This window comes from Lonchura striata, chromosome 8 (genome assembly GCF_046129695.1).
Source record: "Lonchura striata isolate bLonStr1 chromosome 8, bLonStr1.mat, whole genome shotgun sequence".
Lineage (NCBI taxonomy): Eukaryota > Metazoa > Chordata > Aves > Passeriformes > Estrildidae > Lonchura > Lonchura striata.
In genome coordinates, this window is record NC_134610.1 from 14,529,960 (window position 1) to 14,551,629 (window position 21,670).

At 36.3% G+C, this 21,670-nt stretch overlaps 1 protein-coding gene across 3 annotated transcripts in view; it reads left to right on the forward strand.

The window, feature by feature from the left end:
- The window catches only part of XRCC5 (X-ray repair cross complementing 5), a 56,928-nt gene that overhangs the window by 26,894 nt on the left and 8,364 nt on the right, over window positions 1-21,670 (forward strand). For all 3 annotated transcript variants that reach the window (XM_021526170.3, XM_021526169.2, XM_077784954.1), the window contains 7 exons: window positions 462-589; window positions 4,651-4,847; window positions 8,992-9,082; window positions 10,495-10,564; window positions 17,805-17,914; window positions 18,411-18,507; window positions 20,522-20,589. In XM_021526170.3, coding sequence (XP_021381845.2) covers window positions 462-589; window positions 4,651-4,847; window positions 8,992-9,082; window positions 10,495-10,564; window positions 17,805-17,914; window positions 18,411-18,507; window positions 20,522-20,589 — 761 coding nt within the window. The remainder of the gene's footprint in view (window positions 1-461; window positions 590-4,650; window positions 4,848-8,991; window positions 9,083-10,494; window positions 10,565-17,804; window positions 17,915-18,410; window positions 18,508-20,521; window positions 20,590-21,670) is intronic.

Below are 21,670 nucleotides of genomic sequence, written 5' to 3' on the forward strand. Positions count from 1 at the left end.
TAACAAATCTAAAACGTGTCTTACCAAAGCAGTAGCTGGCTATTGTGAACTGTGTTAATTTGCAATCATAACTTTAAAAATTTATATTATGCCATTTAGTTTTGCAAACCAACTGCTCTCCTTATTTTCTAAGTGGCCTATAAACCTTCTGTTGCAAATGAAAACATCTTGAAAAAGAAGAAAAGCTAAAGCAGAGAGGCAACAGTAATTGAGGTCTTGGGGAAAAAGAAAAAGGCTTTATGACTTTATACTGTAGTCCTTAAATAAAGCTGGGGTTTATTATTGTGTCCATTATCCATATTCTTTATTGGCACATCTATAGCTGTAGTGTGTTCTGTGGCATGTAATGACTTGGTGAAAATCTTGCATTGTGAAGCGAATCTTCATTTATAAATTGTTTCAAGAAATCCATCCATTTGCAAGTGTATTTAATCTTCCTTTATATGTAATTGCTGCCTTAGTGGATCAGTTATCTGCTGTTGACTCACTGATTGATTCTATGAATTTGGTTCATGAAGATGGAGAAACTTTTGAGGACCTATTTAAGCCCAGCAAAATTCCAAACCCTCATTTTCAGAGGTTATATCAGGTGAGATGAATTATATGGTATTTTTTAAAAACTTTTTTTCTTAAAATTTTTCACCTCTATGTCTTTCTTTGATTCACATTGGAAAGATATGCATTCTGAAAATGCAGATATAAATATCTGGCATTAAAGTATATGGTAACCAGTGACTTCTGTGTTATCCCTGACATCAATTTATTTTTAAAATTTCTAGTTTCCAGGAAGCAAGGGAAATTATACCTGTGCTGAGGTGTCTACAACAGCATCAGTGATATTCACAGGCACATAGACTAGGCAAGTTAAAACTTGCCTCTCAACACTGTATAGTGGAAATAGATTCAGTCTTTGGCTTTTGGACAAAGAGAAAAAATTGGCTGAAAATTTGGGATATCTTCAGTTTCTCATTCTGTATCCCATCACTTTTCTGTGCATTGTTGCATCTAGCAGTGTTCCAGACCAGGTCAGTCTGAGGTGAACTGGATCAGTAATAAATGGTTATTAACATTGTTGACATTTAAAATATTCTGTTGGGGTGTCTAAGCTGATGCCCTTTATGAGCCAGCAGAACAGTTCACACTTCTTGCAGTTATTATATCAAGCTGTCTCCATTTTGATTTACATTCCTTTCATGTCACGAAGACTTTTATTGCAACTGTGAGGATGAGAGACTTAATTATACATTGGAATGAAAGTGTTTAAAAAATGACACAGCAAATTCAAAAATAAAGAAAATTATATTGCAGTTTAAGCAACTGCAGAATTGTACTGTATACAGAACCATGGAGATACATTGAACATGTGACTGCTCTGAAAATTGACCAAAAATGGTATTATAGCAATCACATTCATCATATCTCAGCAATTCCACATGATATATTTTGGTTTACAAGTAGGAAGAAGATGTTTTTTAAAATTAAGAAAACTTACCCTAACTTCCCAAAGCCTTGCTTCCTCAGTGTTGTTAAAATAACTAAAGGATCTGAAGATCAATGTGTGTTTCAGGAACACATGCAAGCCCACTGTCTTCAGCCTTACTCTGAGTGACACCTGAAGAATTCGGAGGTCTCATCAAGTTCTGCCAGTCATATTGACAACACAGTGTGTAACTGAATGCAAGATTTGATCAGTTGGAGGTTATTGCAGGGCAAGAACTTCAAATGAACTGACCTCTGCACAACTCTTATTTTAGGAAGGGTTGTTAAGCTTGGATATTACAAAACTTGGGCTTTGCTCGTAAATTAAATACATGGGGTATAGAATTTCCTTTGTTATATTGCTATATAGAGTTTTGCATTCTTTTAGTTTAGTGGATGTCACCTATTGGTGAAAGATGTTTGTTTTAGGTGTGCTGTTTGTCTTCTGAAACAGTGTGATGGTGATGTTCCAGCACTTGGGTCAGTTGCTGCTGGAACAGAGTAACCGAGTAACTTGCCAATTTCCTTAGAGGATAATAAGATTTTGTAAGGGTGAGTGCTACTGGTAGAAGAAGCATTTATTGACTGAGTGTATGGGGTAGAATACAATTTGTCTTTGCTGTTTAGAAAGCCCTAAACTGTCAGACCCCTTAGTGCTTTCTTTTGGTCACACACAGCCCTATTTGTTTGTCTTATTACAAAATTGCTATTAATCTATGCTAAGTTGTTCTCTCCTTTGCTGCAAAGATATTCCAGGTTCTTAGTATTTTGCTCTTAGGCAAAGTGGCACTGCTGGTTTCTTAAGAACTGTGAAGAGAAATTCTGCATCATCTTTTGACTGTAGCCAGTAAGTGGATTGGGCTGAATAGAACCTATAAATGGTTTTGAAAAGTAACTGTGAAGAAAAGGATGAACTCCTACTTCATTTCCTTGCTTTGTTGCCTCATGAAGATATTTGGAATGATAAGTGACAAGAGCCAGAATTTAAACAAAAACATCAAGCTAAATTATATATCTGGAAGTAGCGGTAGGCATCAGGAAATGACAGAGTGGGTGAGAAGTAGTTGTTAATGCTTTCTGGAGTGGAAAATGAGGAATATCCTATATCCAGACTTTCAACCTTTATTCCTTGCTTCCAGAAAAAAACTAAGTGAACTTCTGTAGCTTTTGTAATGGTAGACTTCCAACATTATTGTTTAAGTTGTCCATCCTAAATACATGTATTTGAAGCATCTAAAATGTTTAGGGAATGCAGTTAATTTCATTTGTTAGCCAAATAAAAAAATTGGTTCAACAATGGTGGTTCTATAGAGAGATGGACCTGTTGGTCTGTTGGTGTATATATGTCATTGTTTATCACAGAATTAATGGTGTGAAGCCCACTTCATTGCATCCATTGACCAGTATTTTGGTGTGACCCCTGTTCCTGAAAACTGGCTGTGTCTCTTGAAGTAGAAATGTAAGGAATTAGGAAAAGCAATGAGGAGCTAGTGCCTTGGTGACAACCTGCATGAATAGAACAGTGAGTCTGCAAGGCAGTGGCAGTGTGAGTTTCTTCTAGCTGTGAAGGTAGGAGTGATTCCTGCTGGACACAGAAGGAAGGGGTGAAGCAAGGTTAAGAGGGATGGTGTTGCTTTAGAGATTCCAGGTTGTCTGTTTAACTTTGTCTCCATTTAGCACCTGAGTTTTGACAGTACCTGCCATCTCAGGTTTCAGATGTAGTCATCTACTTTAAAAACAGGTAAAAGTGGATGCTGTGTCCACTCAGTCTGCTCAGCTCATGCAGCTGCACACATTAAGGTGTCAGTTACAAAAGCCTAAAATACATAGGCATAACAGGGGACTTAAGTTTTTTTGCTTTGTGAGTTTAATTCAATTACCTATTTTTTTTTATCATAAGAGCCATTACTGAAGCTTCCAGCAACATTTCTACTGCCTTTCAAAATAATTGTGACTTAAATCATTACAAGTGTTTCCAAATCAGTAGCCTTGTACAACTGCCTCCTTTTGGCAGTACATTCTAATGTGGACTGGAATCTTAATGGCAGCCTGAAAGCACATCAGTATTGATGTATCGCATATTGTCTCGATTTTCTCTATTGGCAGATTTCCAGTATGAATAGGGGTTTTTATTTGCTTTGATTTTGTTTTTTAATGTCGTGTCTGACAGCCAACAGGGGAGCAAATCTCTGCTGTATTCCTAGTTTACTGAGTAGGTGCCTTCACATGAGTGTCTAATGAACCCAGTGCAATAGGCATAGAAAAAAATTTGTCTCCTTTGTATATCACGTTTTGATGTGTTTGTGTGCATGCACTGGTATCTGTTTATTGGTAAATGCACATACCTCTTTACTGCTATCTCACACTTCACAAAATTGTAAAGATATTTACTTTATTTTCAAAGCCCTCCATGGAATTTCTGTAGCCTGCCTCATTAACCTCATCTCTCCCGTCTTCTTGACTCCGTGACTGTGTGAGCTGACTCTACACTTGGGTGAAAAATCCTTCTCTGTAGCCCTCACCATCTGTTCCAGCTTTGTGCATCTGTCAGCTCCCTTCATTCTCTACTTTTTTCAAAGCTAGGTTCCAAACATTCATATATTCTGTACCTCACCTGTGCACATTTAATATTCTCTTTCTATTTGCATTCTCTCTTAAGCTTGTGAACATTCTTCCTGTATGGATACTGAGTTTAAATGACCAAGAAGAAATATTTTCTTTGAGGGACATTGAACTGTTACAATAACTGGAATGTGTGGTTGGGATAGATCTCATTTACTTTAATTTTGAAGTGTACAGAAATCTCTCCTGTGGGACTGTTTTATAAGATAACTGCTTTTTAAAGGTAGAGTGTAGCTAAAAATATGAACCATTGCAGATGACTGTTTAATTCCTGGGATTTTTCTAATAATTTTCATAGAACTCATTCCAGTGAGTGTGGGAACACTCATCTGCATCAGTATTCTTGTTTAATATCATTAATAATCTCCTTAAACAGTTGATCATAGACTTTCAGTCCACTGTGAGACAGGATATTTTTCAGCAATACAAAGGTAGTGTGTTTAATATGGAAGATATTTTGCAGTTACCATATGGTGTACAGGCATTATATTGAAAGTTTTTAATATAATTGAAAGTTCTACTTTGCTCAGACTATTTTGTTTCTTGCAGTGTTTGCAGCACAAGGCTTTTTACCCTGATAAGCCACTGCCACCAATAGAACAGCACATTTTAGAAATGCTGGAGATGCCTTGTGTGGTAAGAGAAAGGTGTCAGACTCCTCTGGAAAGAGTAAAAGCACTTTTTCCCCTAAAGGAAGTTGGCAAGAAAAAAGAAGAGAAGACTGCACAAGACATCTTCAAAGACAAGTAAGTTAGAGATGTATTATGGATTTTTTTTTTTTTTTGAAAATTTTTTTTACACTTCAGGTTGTTTTTGCTGGATGAAGCAGGCTCAGAATCTTTTGAACAGAAAATCAATGAGTTACACACTGGAAAAAATGCTGATGGATAGAGAATGTTGTGGTGCCACAGAATGTCTGGAGTATTTTGTGGATAGTGGTGGTCATACTGTTGCAGTGCAGGACACACTAGGCACCAGTAAGTTCCTCATGTTTGTATTTGCTGCCACAGAATCACAAAATCCATCAGATTGGAATGGACCACTGCAGGCTTCTAGGTCAACCTGTTGCTCAAAGGCCACCTGTGAGATCTAAGGAGGGATTCATATAGTCTGGCCTTGAAAACCTTCAGGGTTTGCATCCTTTCTGGGCAACCTGTTGCATTGCTGCTTGTTTCCTGGTCAGTTTGTCCTACAAGAGTTTATAAAATAGTTTCAAATAACAGTAACAGAGGATCTAATTTAGTTTAGAATAAATGCCATGGCAGTTTAAATTAGCCATAAAGTTGAGCCTTCCTTCTCAGCATGCTTGATTTAGGTAATTATCTAGCTTTCATTTTGAATATCAAAAGAAAAGCAGTTTCATTATTATCTACTGTGCAATTAATGTGGTTGTCTCCAAAAAAATCAAGCTGTTATAGACTCTTCCTGGAACAGCTATTGTTTGAACAGTTTTAAGAAAGGTATTTTTGATGTTATTGAATATAGTGTGTTTCGTTTATTTGTGCTGCAGATAGAAGAATAAATGCTAAATTGATACTACTGTTGTATTGTCATCTCAGCCAAATCAATTTGCGTAAACAAAATCTGCTTCTGAGAAATTAATTTACATAAATCTATAATATAAGTACTGGGTCCCTGAGATGCTGGAGTGTTCTCAGCTCCTTCTCCCTTTGTTTTGTCATTGTTGGTTCAGTTCTTTCAGCACTAGGAATGACATCTTTGAAGTGTTTTGAGCTCTTGCTTAGCTCTGTGTTGGGTAGAGCCTCCTCAGCATCTTGTCTTTGGGAAGACATGACACAGGACTCCTCACTTTGCTGCTTGAGACTAATGACCACATTCCTCTCTACAGACTAGGACACACCTGGCTTTCTTTTGTTGTTGTTGCTGATATCAGTGTATTCCTGTTGCCTTGGTGTATCTCTGAATTCATACTGATTCAATTCTCTTTTCCTTACTCCATGCCTCAGTTTCTCTGGGTTTATGTACATAAGTGCATTCATATATATATATCTTAAAAAGTGGTAGAGCCAGATTAGAAATAAAAGGCAAAAAATTGGGCTCAAACAAGCTAGAGAGAGAATTTAAACAAAAAGCAGTGACCCATTACTGTTAGTTGCTTTAAAATATATCATCTATTTTGTTTAAAAACTGGCTTCTTTTAGAGAGGTGATAAAAGTAGTTGTAAAAGCAATTTAGATAGAAATTGATGTTGGGCATTAAAATTATTTTAAAAAATAAGCTGTAAAGGAAGTAAAAGATACAGACTCAACTATGCAAAGAGGAATGAATGATAGTTAAGATTTCTTTTTAAATTGCAGAAAAATGGTATTGCTGTAGTAATGAATGGGGCTGGTAGTATTTTATCGTTGGTACAACAGCAGTCTTAACTGTATGTTTTTGTTGTGTGTTTCGGGAAAACTGAGATGATATAATTTATTCATTGGATCAAGAAAAGTGCATCACTCTGCAACAATGATTAAGGAAAATATTAAATTACAGCGGCACTGGCACAGGTTGCCCAGAGAGGTTGTGGATGCTCCTTCCTAGCAGTGTTCAAGGCCAGGCTGGGTGGGGCTTTGGGCAGTCTGGTTTAGTGGGAGGTATCCCTGCCCATGGTAGGCATGTAGGAGCCATTCTGTGATTCTCTATGCTATGGTTCTATGAGATTCAACTTATTGATACTAAGATATAGGTTGCACTTAAGTATTTGGAAAAGTTGCTTAGGAGATGTCTTGACCATTATTTTTGTTTTCTATAACTGATTTCTATCTCCTGTCATAATACTGACCAGATTCTTCTCTGTTAATTTTTAAGGTCTAATGGGACTAAAGCAACATAATTGTAGGCATGATATCTTAATAGAGATTTTGGTATTAATTTGTATCACTTTTGCATGAGATCTGTGTAGTTAAAAAAATCCAGTAATATAGAAAACGTTTTACTTTTTCCTTCTTAGGTTGGCTATGGAGAGGCTGTTATCTCATCCAGCTTTGCAGGATATGAGAGGCTTCTATATTAATGTAGAAGTGGGTGTTTTAAATTAATCTTGTATTTTATTAATTTTTCTCAAATAGTAATTGCACGTTTTGCAGTTTAAAAATACTGCTAATCAGTGCATATTCTAAATGTCAGATCCTTGGCTGGTATAAATGGCTATGAATTCATTAGTTTCTGCTGTGCTGCACTGATTAATGACAACTGTAGATTTGGTCCTAGGCTGTTAAATGCAGCATCATCATATATTTTCTCCTTCCTCCAATCCCTAAGCATTTTGAATCAGTAAAAATAATGCAGGAAGAAAAAGAAGAAAATTGATTGCCATATACTTTTGGAGGAAAATACTCAGAGAATTTTTGTTGTTCTTTACACCTTTCATCGAAACATATTAATATACAAGATTTCTGGTTCCAGTGGAACTTCTAAACTCTCTGGTGGTGATAAGTATCAGTTTCTCCTTTTACAGAGAGACACACTGGTTGTTCTAAACAATCAAGCAACTTGTTCAAGGTTAGCCAGAAAGTCAGCAGAGATGAGAATGAAGCAAAGGTATCTTATCCTTGTCCTTAGGCATAGCTAAAGTCATCATTTCTCCTAGAGTGATAAGTAAGGTTATGCTGAATGACAGGAGTTGCTGAGGAAAAGGGATTTCATTTTGGTAGTGACAAAATTAAGTAAAGGACACAGAAGATTTCTGAAACAAAGTGAGATAGACAATGATTGTAAAGTAGGGGAGAGAGTGTGCTATAGAAAGCAAAAAGGAAGACTGCACAAGTTCTTTCTAATAGTTGATTGCTTCTGTAACGTGCAGTGCAGTTTTTGCAATCACTTCTAATCTTGCAGGATGAAAAGTGGCTCCTAATCCAGGATCTCTGACTTTGTCCCTACATCATCATGCAGTTTCTTCTTTTCACAGTAGTAGAATTTTTCAGAAAAACTTGTTACTTTGTTTTGGGATTCCTTGAACACAAATCCTGCCTTTTGGGTTGCTGAGTAGCTTTCAGTCATTCTTAAACAGAAATCAATTCATCTGTGTCAGTAGCCTGACAGCATCTGATTTCCTTTCCCTTTTGTGATTATCTGGATTTTCCTCTGTTGCCGAGATGTGCTCTGAAGTGTTGCATGTTAGAATTAAGTTCCTAGTTTGAATGTACACCTTTGTAAGGACAAAGCAAGAAAGTAGCCCAAAATCACAATTAGCTTTTAAAAAATAAAAATAGTCTTTTGAAAGCATTTTGAGATGTAGCTTAAAATGTCCTAAGAGAGTTCTGATCTTCTTAACTGGAGTTTGTCTAGGTTTTAACAAATACAAGGTGCAAGTTTACAGAGCTTTCATGTGCTGATGGAGAATAGTGGTCATTAGGCTCAAAAGTCACTGTGTAAACAGGTTTGTATTAGCTGTAAATTCCAAGACAGGATCTAGCAGGTAGTGATTGAACAGTAAATTAATGTCTTACTAAAATGGTACATTTTCACTTACATTTCATGTTTATAAAAAATCTAGTGAAAATACCAAATGTCATATTATATACTGTAAATTATCAAGGCTAACTCAACACAGAGGTTCTAAATAAAGTGTTTGGAGATATTTTGTATTTAGAAAGATGAAGAAGGTTTGTATAAGGAAATTCATGCCTGAAATAAGCAGTAATAATCTCATACTTTCAACAAGTGATGCCTTTGCTGGATGTGAAGATGAAGTTTGATCTGTTTTTACTGTCTGGCTTATGCAGCCCAAGGGAAAAATAAAGCATGTTTAAATGTTGATTTTGGAACAGTTGTGTAATGAAGTTTAGTTCAGTGTATATTTCATTAATTTATTGACTCCCTGGTTAGTAGGCAGGACAGTCATCTTCAAGTGTTTATATTCATTTTTGTCCTTCTCATTTGCAGCGAAGATGAACCCGGCCTTAAGAAACCAAAAATTGAAGATGAGGAAGAGAGCTTTAGCATTATGAAACTTGCTGAAGGCAATATCACCTCTGTAAGCATATTTTTACAAATCTGATTATTAAAGGGGAAGATTAATTCTCGAAATCTATTGTAGTGAATATACAGAATTCCTGATAAAAGGAGAGTTTCTAGCTGAAACATGACTGAAATACTGTCTACTTGTACATCTGAGACTCTGCTAGAGATTCTGAAGACAACTTTCTCTGCCCTTAGGCATGTGTTAACACAAGTTTCCATCAGTCGTGGATATTTTAGGACAAATTTCTCTCCTGGTGTTTAGAACTCTAAAAGAAAAGCCTGAGGATCTGAAGAAAACAGAATTGGAGCTTAGTGGTTGAATTTTGTTCTCGCCGTCTTTCATATCTTCTGCAACATAAAAGTTGCCTCTGTGTATTTAATCAAAAGTATTGCTGTGATTTTAGACATTGTTCTCTGCATTAGTTTGGAGGCTAAATCAGAAATTTGGCTTCATCTTGCCACTAGATCTAACTTATAATTTTGTGGCTAGACAAAACCTGTATCATAACTATGCACCTTCCTTTATTTGATGTTTTCCTATTATAAAAGAGTAATTAATATTGAGCTAACTTCTCTTGTTTTCAAATGTGCTGTTCTTTAAGGTTCATTTTGAAAAAAGCATTATTGATACTTACAAAAATATTTGAAGTCGAAAAAGATTTCAGTGTTCTGACTTCTAATATATTTTTTTGGTATTTCCTGAAAAGTGGCATTGCTAGATCTTGAAGAAATACAGTGAAACCAAGCAAACTTATTGCAAATCCATGAATTATTTTGACAGCAAAGCATAAAAAAAAAGTAGGAGAATTGATTGCTGATAGAAAATTTTAAGATTGTTGTTTTTTTTCCCTCAAGTTAATGCATCCATTTTTCAGTGTTTATTTATATTTGACCTGGTTTTAGTTCCTTTGAAAGGTTTCTGCATTTGCATGCCGATTTAGAGCATTTAGACTTTAAGATGTCAGACTCTGCCAGAAAGCCTAGATGATTTAAGTGCAAGCTTTTAATTTTGAGGCCCTATTGGAGTGGCAAACCACTGATTCTGTACCCACGTGCCTCGGAGCCCACACTGCTCACTAAGCATCTGGTAGATTAGAGAGGTCTAAGAGGTCTGTGCTACAGATGGTCTCAAAGCTGGACTCGCAGATAACCTCAAGTGTTGTGCTCATGTCCTCCCAGCACCAGGGAAGTGGTCGACTTGTCACAGTGCAGCAGAGTGAGTTCATCTTGCTCATGTCATAACCAACCTTTGCCAGGAATACTGTGCATTAACACACTTTCTAAGACTTGCATTTTTGAGTCTGAATGCAGAGAAGTACACAGTTCAAATATTCAAATAAAAAAAATTTAAAGATTCTTGTTGCCTGACAAGAAGAAAGAGATGCATTTTGGAAAACAGTTGAATTGGTTTTGTACTTTTTGTAGGTAGGCAGTGTTAACCCAGCAGAAGATTTCCGAATTCTGGTGAGGAAGAAAAATGCTGACTTCAAAGATGGTAAATTACTTTTGTCTATCTTAATTTTATTAGTAGCACTTTCAGAGTTCATTAAATGCAATTCATTTGTCTAAACATAAGTTTCTAGTGCAATGTGACTTGCTCTGGAATTTACAGGTTAGCTTGTAGTGCCACTGAGCCAAGGAAGTTGTCATCTGTAATTCCCATGTTAATACTTGCCTTCCCCAATTAAAAGTCTCAGGTAGCTGTGTTTGGGTAAAAAGGCACTGGGCAGCTACATTGAGGCACCTGAGCAGCTCATCAGTTGTCTCTAACAAAGACCCCTTGGTAGTCACTGACGGCCTCATTCGGAATGATCCTCAGCTTCTCATTCCTGGGATCTTCCTGGCCTGAAGTGGAGAGCTGTTGGGTGTGCACAGTGTGAGAAACCTGTCTCATGTTGCATGAACAAAAAAAGAGACTCTCATGCCTGGGACTTAAATCTTCATATGCAAAGGTCATTTCTTACTGCTTGTGAGTGGAAGAAAACACAGGTGAATTCAGAATGGAATAAAAAGGTAGTAGTATTTGTAATCTGAAAGTTGAGAGAAGGCTCTGTGAGTATTGACTCTTCTCAGAGATAAAAAAGAACACAAGGCACAGGTCAAACACTGTCTTCCATGGCCTAAGTCTGAAAATGCTATGAAATTATCATTGGTTTGTATGGTATTTCCCTCCTGGAGTAGCTATACAGGGATATATGTAATCCAAAGGCGTCCTAAAAAGAAGGCACAAGATGGATGGGGTCCTTTATTTCATAAAGGATGATTGGAAGGTTGTGGCAGAGTAAACCTGATCTGCCAAATAGCCACTAATGTCACATTCCTTTTCAAAGAAAGATTTGCAGAGGTGCTTAAGTGAGGTACTGGGTATTACAACAAGGCCTTTGGTCCTTTTGATGTAGTTTCAGGAGTGTATTTAGCAGGTATATTGAGTTGTAATATGGCCTGTTAAATCCTGCATAGCTATTTCCAGAATTTCCAGACCTCTATGCCAGCTAGGTAGATTTTATACATGGATTTTTCATTAGACCCAGAAGAAATTATTTATTTAAAAAATATTGAGTTGTATTCTTAAATCTCAGGTATATTAAGATGCGGTTAAAAAAGCATTGTACAATTCATTAGAATACAGAAAACGTGAAACAGTTGACTACTTTGTTACAGTGATAAATTTTATCATGTAGGAAAGCTTTGAGGCAGAAATAAGTATAGTGATTATCCTTGAAGATGGTTTAACTAGAATGAGTGTTTAAATATGTCCACTTGGTAGCTGTGCTGGAGATAACTGCAGTACATGGTTGGAAGGTTATGAAATTTTGAGCAATTTGCTTTTATTCTCTGTGATCTGCTCTGTAATGATAAGGTGTAGTTAAACAGAATGTAGTGCAGTCACCCATTTGAAGGAGAGATAGAAGCCACTATAAATAAAAACATACTTTGCATATTATCTCTTTCTTCTGGATAATCCTTTTTGTGCTTTAGAGCCTTTTAGGTAGCTTAATATATTGAACATTGCAGGCATGTTTTTAATGGCTTGCTATATTGCATTTTGGTTATGTAAATAGTAAATTCTGCCTTAAAACTATTCAGTGGTTCTAAGCGGTTTTTTGGTATAATTTTGTCATTTAATGATGATTTTTTTTTTCCTTCTGCTAGAACATAAGAAATATAAAATTTCTTTGCAGAGAAGGATAATCTATGGCATTCAAATACTTATTTGTAAAAAGGATAGCATTTCACATTGTCAGGATGCAGACAGGAGAACTGCTAAGCTGCATTCTGTTTTTATTTCTTGTATTTAAAAAACATCTACTACACTCTTCCTAACCGAATAGAACTTACATTCACCTTTTAAAATAACAGCAGTCCTTTCATAGGGAGGAGAAAGACCTTTCAACTGTTTGATTGGAGGTGGGTTGTTTTTTGGTAGATAAGAGAAGTTGTAGCAGTAGGAAGAGTTGTACTTTAAATACTGACACTGCTGTTACTTTTTAATTCAGCTCCAGGTTAATGGCACACCCACACCAAAATTATAAAGTTAGCAGTACCAGGGGATGGCAAGGTGATTATTTTTCTTTTTCTTCCGAAACAGCTTGTAGGAATTCCTGATGGTATATTTATCACTGAAAATAGGTACCAGTATATTTCCTGCAGTGCCCTCACTGGGATTCATTAATCAGGGCTTGTACCTTTCCTAGCCGAAGTCTTAAGTGGAAACTAGTCTGGGTCTGATGATGTATAAGAACTTTGCCACTAATTCCTAAATAAAGATTTTTAGATTGGCAAGGATCTTAGAGATAGGTTTTCTGGACTGGCAGCTCAACTCCTGAAACAATAGTCAACTTTGTTTTTTCCTGAAAATTGTGTTGTTTATTACAGGAGGGAGCTGCTTAGGGGTTACATGGTGAGATATGTTTGATGGTTTCAGCTTAGTTGTTAATGCTGATGCTCATGTAACTAGAACTGTGTTCCCATACTTTCTTATCCTCATCCTTACTTTCTTATTTGCATTCATGGCCAGAGAGGTGTTATGTTATGCAGGTCTTATTTTGAGCAAGTCACAAGTGTACAGTCATTACAAAGAGATGTCTCCTGATAACAACTTCTGACATTTTTGTCAATGACTGCACATAAAATAGATTAGTTTACCTGAGTAGAATCTAATTGTTGCTCCCAAGGGTGTACAATGAGTTTCTTCATTTCTGTGGCTTCAGAGAATGCAGTCAGTGCTTGCCATCTTTGTAATGCCAAAGGAGTCGCCACGTACTACCAGTTCATCCTCCTGTTTGGAGGTTTCCATCCATGTCTGCATCTCTGGAGAGCAGATCATGTCTGATGTGTTGTGTTGTATTTTCATAGACTTCTGTATGAGATAGAATCAGGGGAGTAGAAAAAGGTACTGACACGTGCATAATATTTTCTCTGATTTGTAAATTTTCTGTGTGAGTTTATAGGCCACATTTATTGCACCTTACATCCTATCTGAGACCATGATCTTGAAAAAGCTTTTTTAATTTACTGGTTTTCAGCTGGGAGAGAAATCTGCATGTCCAGAGACAAATTGCACTAAGCTCTCATTTCTGTATTTATAGTAAATTAGTTAATATTTTTTCCTAACCATTTCTAGAAAAATGTAGCTGAAAGAATCAGTAACTGCATATGAACAATGATGATATTTCATTGCAATATTTTCTGTAGAAATAAGTATAGTTAATTACCTTTCTGGAGCTAAGATAGTTTTCTAAAAAGCAAATACTTAATTCTTTGTTGGCATGTTTTTGCAGTTTGCATTTTTATCTTACTGGATGTTTTTGTATATTTCAGAGACTATTCATGCTCTACTGCTAGGCAAGCCAAATGCAATGACTGGTTTGATGAAAATGATTCAGTCATTAGAAGGGTTTTTGCAAACCAAATACTTAAGTCTATAGAATAACTTTGAAGTTTTCTGTATAACTGCTTCACAGAGAAGATGAAGCCAGGTTTGTCTTTGAAGGGCACAGTGATTGGGTGAGACTCAAAGCTCAGAGTTGCAACAAACAGAATTTGAATTAGATGTTATAGGGGAAAAGATAATAAAGATCACAATTATGGGACTTAGACAGAAAAAGGGGCCCATGAGAACTTGGAGACTCCATCTTTGGAGCTACATGGAACTCAGGTCTCTGGGGCACTGAGGCACCTGTTCCACAGTGAACCCTGTTTTTAGCAGGGATTTTGGTTGTATGTCCTTCAGACATCCAGCCTCAATCATGCTAATCCATACTCACAGGTCATTTAGAGACACCATTTCAAAACTGAACAGCACCTCATAGGGTATTGGATTAGTTCAACAAACAACAGGTCTTGGTCTTAAAATTCTTATTTCTTAGCTTAAAGATGAAGGAGGCCCTTAAAAATTAGTACATTTTTCAGTTCAGAATTTCTTTCTTCTTTTCAGTTCTAGAAAGATGATACAGAGCAGTATTTTAAAATTAATTACCAGGTGATTTAACTGATTTGTCAGTGAATCACACTTTAAACACTGCCCATGAATACAAATCATTATCACCAGCAGCACGTAAATCAGAAGATTAACGGGAGTCTTTTGTCTAAAGGAAGAAATTTTTTTTAACCCGATTTTTTTTTGGGGGTGTGGGGGAATCTCCAAGGAATCAAGCCTGGATTGTAATAATAGACAGTTTTGGCTATTATTGTATAATCTGATTGGTATAGTAATCAAGACCAAGAGCTGAACTGAACAAACATGAAAATACAACTGCACTTCTGTATTGTAGCTGTTCAGAGATAACAAGTGAATATAATTGTTCTTGGCATATTTCACAAAAAATGACAGCAGTAGTGAATGTATTTTGGAGTAGCAAATGTATCTGAATGCCAGAGGGGAAGGGATTAAATTCTGCTAGAACTAAAAGATCTTCTATTCTGGGATTTTTTTCTGCAGTTCTCCAACCTTAATAACTATATTTGTTATCTAACCAGTCAGGTACAATAGAAAAAGGAAAGAGGACATTAAAATTTCTTGGGATGTTCTGCAGAATGTGGTGGTTATTAGGAGTGCTGGAAATTCAGTTAATGCAAAATGTAGAAATCTGTTGTTCACTTTCTTAAGAGTGTGTGGAGTTAGGGAAGTTGGGAGAGAAGAAAAAAGTTGAAATTACAGAGGAATGGCCTGAATAGGCTGTCAGTTTGTAACTCAAGGGTCTACTCCTCAAAACCTCAATCCTGAGATTTGTCTGGGACATATCAGAGTTAATGCTTATCACAGCTTAGTTAAAAAGACATCTTTATGCAGAACATGCCTTGCTCCAAAAACAGGGACATTATTTTTTGCAGCATCCAGACCCAAAGATTCAGACTAATGAAAAGGCAGCAGGAAATCAATGAAGTTCTCAGATTAGAAGTGTAAAGGAACAGCAACCACTTCAAGAATTTCCTGATATAATCCTTATCTACTCTCTTTAACATTACTTTTGGCCCCCTGAAGTAATTTGGTAGTCTAATCAGAACATAGGAATTTTTGTCTATTTTAGATTGATCCATCATTGGCCTATCATTTAAGGGAAACCCAATGAACAGAACCAACTTTTTAGCCAAGCAACTTCAGGATATTAGAGGAATGTGACTTTAATACTGTTGCCATGTTACCTGTTTGCTGCCTATATTATGGACTCTCAGTGCCTGGTAAAACTTTGCAGGTTTCATTTGGTTCCTTACCACAGATTTCAAAAGGAGGCATCTCATAGTCAGTAGCAAGAAAGTATTTTCTTCTGATGGCTGCCAGGGCAATAAATGGAAAGGGATTTAAAAAAAATTAAATGCAAAAGAAGTAGTAGAGTGTCAGATAATTTCAAACAGTATGCTGGAATCTTTCTGACAATAAAGATTTTTATTGCACCCTTATAGTGCCTGGGGTTTTAATTTAACACATCAATGAGAAGGCAGTGTTTAAAAAAACACCACCACCACTGAAAACACCAGCAGGACTTGCTTTTATTAGTGCAATTCATAAGAAATTAGAACATTTAATGAGAAAATCATTAACCATGAAAAAAATGGACTGACTTAACTTGGGAAGCTTAAGTAGTTAGACTTCAATTTAGCTTGTCAGCTACTGGTGAAATAAATAGAGAGTGAACTGATTACCTCTGGCACAGCAGGCACTTCAGCACACTTTGTGCTGTCGCTGCCGTTGGGCAGAACCATTATCGGCCTCCTTTTCTAGAAACTATCAAAACCTAGTGAGGGAATACCAAACATGCCTTGTTTCACACTATGCAGAGATATTGTCCATCAGATTAAGTTCAATTAGGCATTTTATAGAAAATTATGTAACAGCTGGTGCTGTGCATGCTCACAGTGAGCAGAGAGGAACACAGTACTTAAACAATGTCTTCTTCTTGGTGTGTTTACTTTTTGTTTCTTCCACCAGTCTGGCAGGTGCTTTTCTTTGTTGATGCTTCTTGAAGTGATGTCTATGCCCATGTAACATCTGGAGCTGGGAAGTGCTATAGGTCGGGGAAAGGTTCTGCTAATCCACTGACTGGTCTTTAACAGTACAAGAACAGGACAGGCAGGTGCTGTGACTTGGTCAGAAAGCTTTTCTGAATCTTTTTCTTCAGTGGCAACAACACTGTTAATCTCCCTTGACAGGCATCCTCTTTTAAGAATTGTAACAGACATTTTTCAAGTTGTCAAAACTTAAATCAGCCTTTGGTAAAGGGGTTAACTGCTGATGTATGTTTCAAAAGATCGTGTTTTATTGTTTGTTCTTAACCCAAGTCTTGACTCTTGAGAGAGGCAGAGCACTATCAACTCCCTATTCATTCTTTTCACAATGCTTCTGAGTTTATAGATCACTGTTGTATCCTCCTTACACTTGTTTTTTCCCTGGCTGAGGTGTTTGCCAGAAGGTAAAATTGGACAGTTTCTTAACTGTAAGTAAACATGAAGAGAAAGTAAATTACTAAAATTCAGCAGAAATTAGTTTGGATTTGCAGAGCTCTTGGGTGACATTTTCTCTTGTCTATTTGCAGTGGTTTACAGCTACCTACCTTTTAGGAGCTCAACAGTAAGGGTAAAACTGCTGTTCACCTTCTTGTTGGTACAGGTCTCACTGTTTACTTCTGATTCTTCCTGTCAGGCATGCACACTTTATAATCTGTAATCACAAACCTCTTTGCTGTGATGAAAAATTATCAAACTCTACCTGTGCAAGAGACGAGACATACTCTGATGTCAATAGCAGCAAGGTCTTTTAACTGCAGTCACCCTACACATGTCCGTTTGATGTTATTATGCTTTTCTCTTAAATTTAATGCTTTTATTGAAATACACATTGACTATTGAAATACAATTGAAAATTGATTGCAAAGGATGTATAGGGGATATGCTTGTGTTGTAAAACATTAACCTCCCTAAGCTTTAGGATCCCAAATTTTTATCAAACAAGTTAGGCCACTGCTTTTTTTTCCTTGGCTTTCAGGGAAAATTATGCTTTGGACATGCTTGAGGTTCTTCCTAGTCTATCTGGCTTTTCCAGAGAGGCTGAAATTATTGTCACTAACTTATATAACAATTATCAGCTTGCATAGCTTGAGGCAGTGCGGATATGATTAAATACTTAGATGCCTGTGGAATAGAAAAAGAGAGATATAAAAGAAAAGTTGGATTTTTTTTTTCCTTGAAAGTGTTCATTCTTTTATTTATTTATCAGTTGATTTCTCCTTGTCTTCCAGTGAGTCAGCAGTTGATAAACCGCATTGATCAGTTCTTGGAAAATAAGGGTTCACAGTACTACATGAAAGGGATCAACTGTATCAGAGTTTTTAGAGAGGAGGCCATGAAGGTAATGTTAATGTGTGAATACTCTGACCTCTTTCAAATTAAAGGCATGATGGACCTATTTGCTTGATAATCTATTGCTGCAGCAAAAATAATTTAACTTTAAATATGTTTCAAATTTTAGAAATAGAGTTACATTTATGGGGGCTTTTATTGTTACTGGAATGGGGACTAGCCTCTCTGGTGTTACTTGCTGTTGTTTTTGTTTAAACATAAAACAGAAGGCCTATGACCTGATGCTTGTGCTAATTAAAAGTACAATCCTACAATTTTCTTCTTCAACAGAGCTAGTTACAAGAAAGTCTTTCTCACATTCTGAGGGGTGCTTTTTGTGGCTCACCTTTCCTTAGAACTCACAATATTGATAGGAAAAAAACCCCAAATTCTGTAGAGACTTTTGTGTTCACCATGCTAAATTACTTCATGAAGAATTAAGCTTGCATTGCTCTTTAGTAGTTCTAATATTTCTTGCTTACATTTGCTGTTACATTTTTTTTCAGCTGTCCAAGGTGCAGTGCTTTAATGATTTTCTGCAGGCCTTGAAATCAAAGTTGGAAGATAAAGCCATATCTGATTTCTGGGAGATCATGGTACAAGGTAGGATGGCATTTAATAAAAACTAGAAATTTCTATTTGTATTGCATTTATCCACTAAGTAAGAAAGCTTTGTTAGCAGTGGGACAGTTAAACTAACCCCACTGCAGCATTTTGATATGCTTCATTCCTGCAGCCTATTTAAAAAAAAAAAAAAAAAAAAAAACCCAAAAAAAACCCAAAAAAACCCCAAAAAAACTTTCATGTTGCAACTTCCTTTCCTTTTCTGCACTGATAGTTTCATATCAGCATTATTCATAATGCACTGCCAAGTCTTGTTGAAATGGTAAATTAATTGTGGAAGAAGAGACAAACTAAATGTTATGGGGTAAGGAGAAGAAGACACAATTTCAGAATAAATGGAAAAAACTCATGCAGTAGAGCTATAAAAAGATTCTTGTCGTCTGAGCTTCCAAAAAGTCATAGATAGCGTTGAAATGTGTCACTGATCATTTTGTATTTAAGCAATAGGAGAAGGACAGAATATGTGGTAATATGACACCTACCTATGATTAAACTGGGAGATACAAGGCAGTGCTATTCTAAAAGACATTCAGAGACTACACAAGTGATAAATAAAGGAACATTTTCACAAATAGAAAATGTAGTGGACTAAAAAAAAATCTACATCATACTCTTGTTTTTAATTGGAACCAATGCTAAGAAAATCTGTTAAATGCCCAGCTGTATCTCTGAAGGGTGCATGCTATAAAATTAATTGCTGTGATTTTGTGTAGTACCATTCAAACTGATGAATTCCAGACATGCTGTAATGTCTACTTCATCCAGCTTTGAATTACAGGATGGGAATTTGTTTAGCAGTGTAAAAAAAACAGCACAGGACAACACTGACAAGAACATTATATTCAGTAGTGCTGTAGGGGACCTTATCTGTATAAATTTGGAGAAAGAAACCAATAAACTTTGAAAGTAGCAAACTTGAATCTTTCAAAGCCATGAATAATTTTTAGTTAGTATAACTCAGAGTTTTTGACAAACTGGAGTATGGTTTTGAGGAAAAAATCAACCAAACAAAGAAATACAAGGAAAGATGATATTTTCATGCAGCATAGATTATCTTCCTTTGAGAACATGGTGAAATGAAATCTTGATGCTTAATGCATAATCTGGCTGTTCTCAGTAGGAAGATGAAATTGCTTTTTACTTGCTGCTAACAAGAGCAGGAGTTGTTTTCTCTCATTCTTGCCATGTGACCCATCCCCTCTTTTCACCAAGTGTGATGTGCATTGGAGTTTGTCGTGAGTGACTGCCATCACCAAAAGAAGATGGGTGTAAGTTAATGAGTTAATGGCTCAGAAGAAAGGCAGATCTTTGTTTCATGAAACCCTGCCATGTGGCTCTGTGGGCACAAGGAGGTGATTCTACACTTACACTGCTGCTGAAATTTCTATGAATCTCCTGTTTGCTCTCACACCCACAGCTGCTTATTTGGGCACAAGCATTTGTATGGCTAAGTGATGAACTGGACTGGAAAAAATTGGGGTCAAAATAAATGGAGATTTTTTTGAAGTTTTTTTTTGGCGGGGGTAGTGCTGCTGGTACAACCAAGGAGCAAAGTGTGGCAGGACCAGCACTTTGATAGTCAGACTGGGTAATTACAGCACAAGTGTCTGAATTCTAGGAGTTAATTTTTGCTGAGGACCTAAGAGCATGCTGTGAATGACTAAAAGTGTAATTTTTTAATAGATTTTCAGCATTTCATCTGTGATCTATGATTTCAGTGTCTCATTAGTTTGATTGTCACAATATTAGCAGTTTTCTAAATGGATACTTCCGCAAGCTTATGAATATGCTCATTAATTTATTTTTATATCATATTTTATATCATAGTTGACTCATTTATGCAAGTCACATTTTCCTTTGAGTGATACTCTTTTATGCTGGTGATGATGACACATCCAGAAGTTGGAATGTGAAACATTTTTTTCACTTCTAACATTAGGTGAATTTTTGGGAAGCCTTCTAATGATATTTTTATGACTTTTTTTTTTTTCAGAAAGAATTTCTTTGATCACTAAAGATGAAGCAGAAGGAAGTTTGGTGACGGGTGAAGAGGCTGAGAAGGTATCATTTTTTTTCATGAGCATCTGTTTGTATAGAGCCCTTGCTGTGGAATTGAATAAGATCCATATGAAGAATTAAGAATGTTCATTTGCCACACAATTGAAACTTCTGCATTTCAGAGCAAAAATACCTTAGCATGTACTACTACAATGTTTTACTCTAACTGGTCTTTTAAAAGTAGCATGTATTGAAATTATCTGAAAATATCCTCTACAAAGAATAGGAACTTCAGCAACTCAGTGTAGTGGAACAGCAGAGAGCTATTTACATATGTAAGATCACTATTTGAACTTCACAGAAAGAAATATGTTTGCACTGGTAGCACCAGTCCAAAAATCCGATACTTTTTTTTAATGGTTTTATGAACTCCAGCAATTCAAGTTGTTGAGGCTAATTTTCACCATACATGCAGTGATAGCAATATTTTCACTTCATGCAGCTCTTGTGGATTGGTGGACATAATATGTGATGCTGGGGGTATTATTGGTGACCATATTAGATCCTTTTGGAAATGGGAGTTTTGGACTGTTTACAGGTATACTTTCTACAGACATGTAGCATTTTAGTAACTACAGTAATGAATGAAGGATGTCCCAGTTACAAAGGACTGAATTGTAACAGGCAGAATGGTGCCTTCTCTTTGGAAGGAAGCAGAATTCAGAGCTGCTGTCAAAACTTAGGTTTGTGTGGAGAGGATAAGATGGATGTTTTTGTATCAGGCTGCTAGTTTAGGAAAAAGGTCCTTGTATCACAGACGCCCCAAAGGTAAAACTGTGTCTAAAATCACCATTTTGCAGAGAAGTAGCTTTTATAAAAATGGCACATTGATTTTTGCTACTTCCAGGCCTTCCATAAGCAATAGCCAGAAGTGGGTAAAAGTAGGTTCTCTATGATTTAGTTAATGAGTAGAAAGAATCTGTATTTTAGAAACTGCTTTTTTCATCTGTAACAATTTACCTCTAGGTGAAGAAGGCACAGAAGTGTTATGAAAATGAAAAGCTAACAAACCAGGAGTCCAGAAAGCTGAGCACATGTGCAGGATACAAATGACAGAGTATGCTGATTTTTCTAGACATGAAGG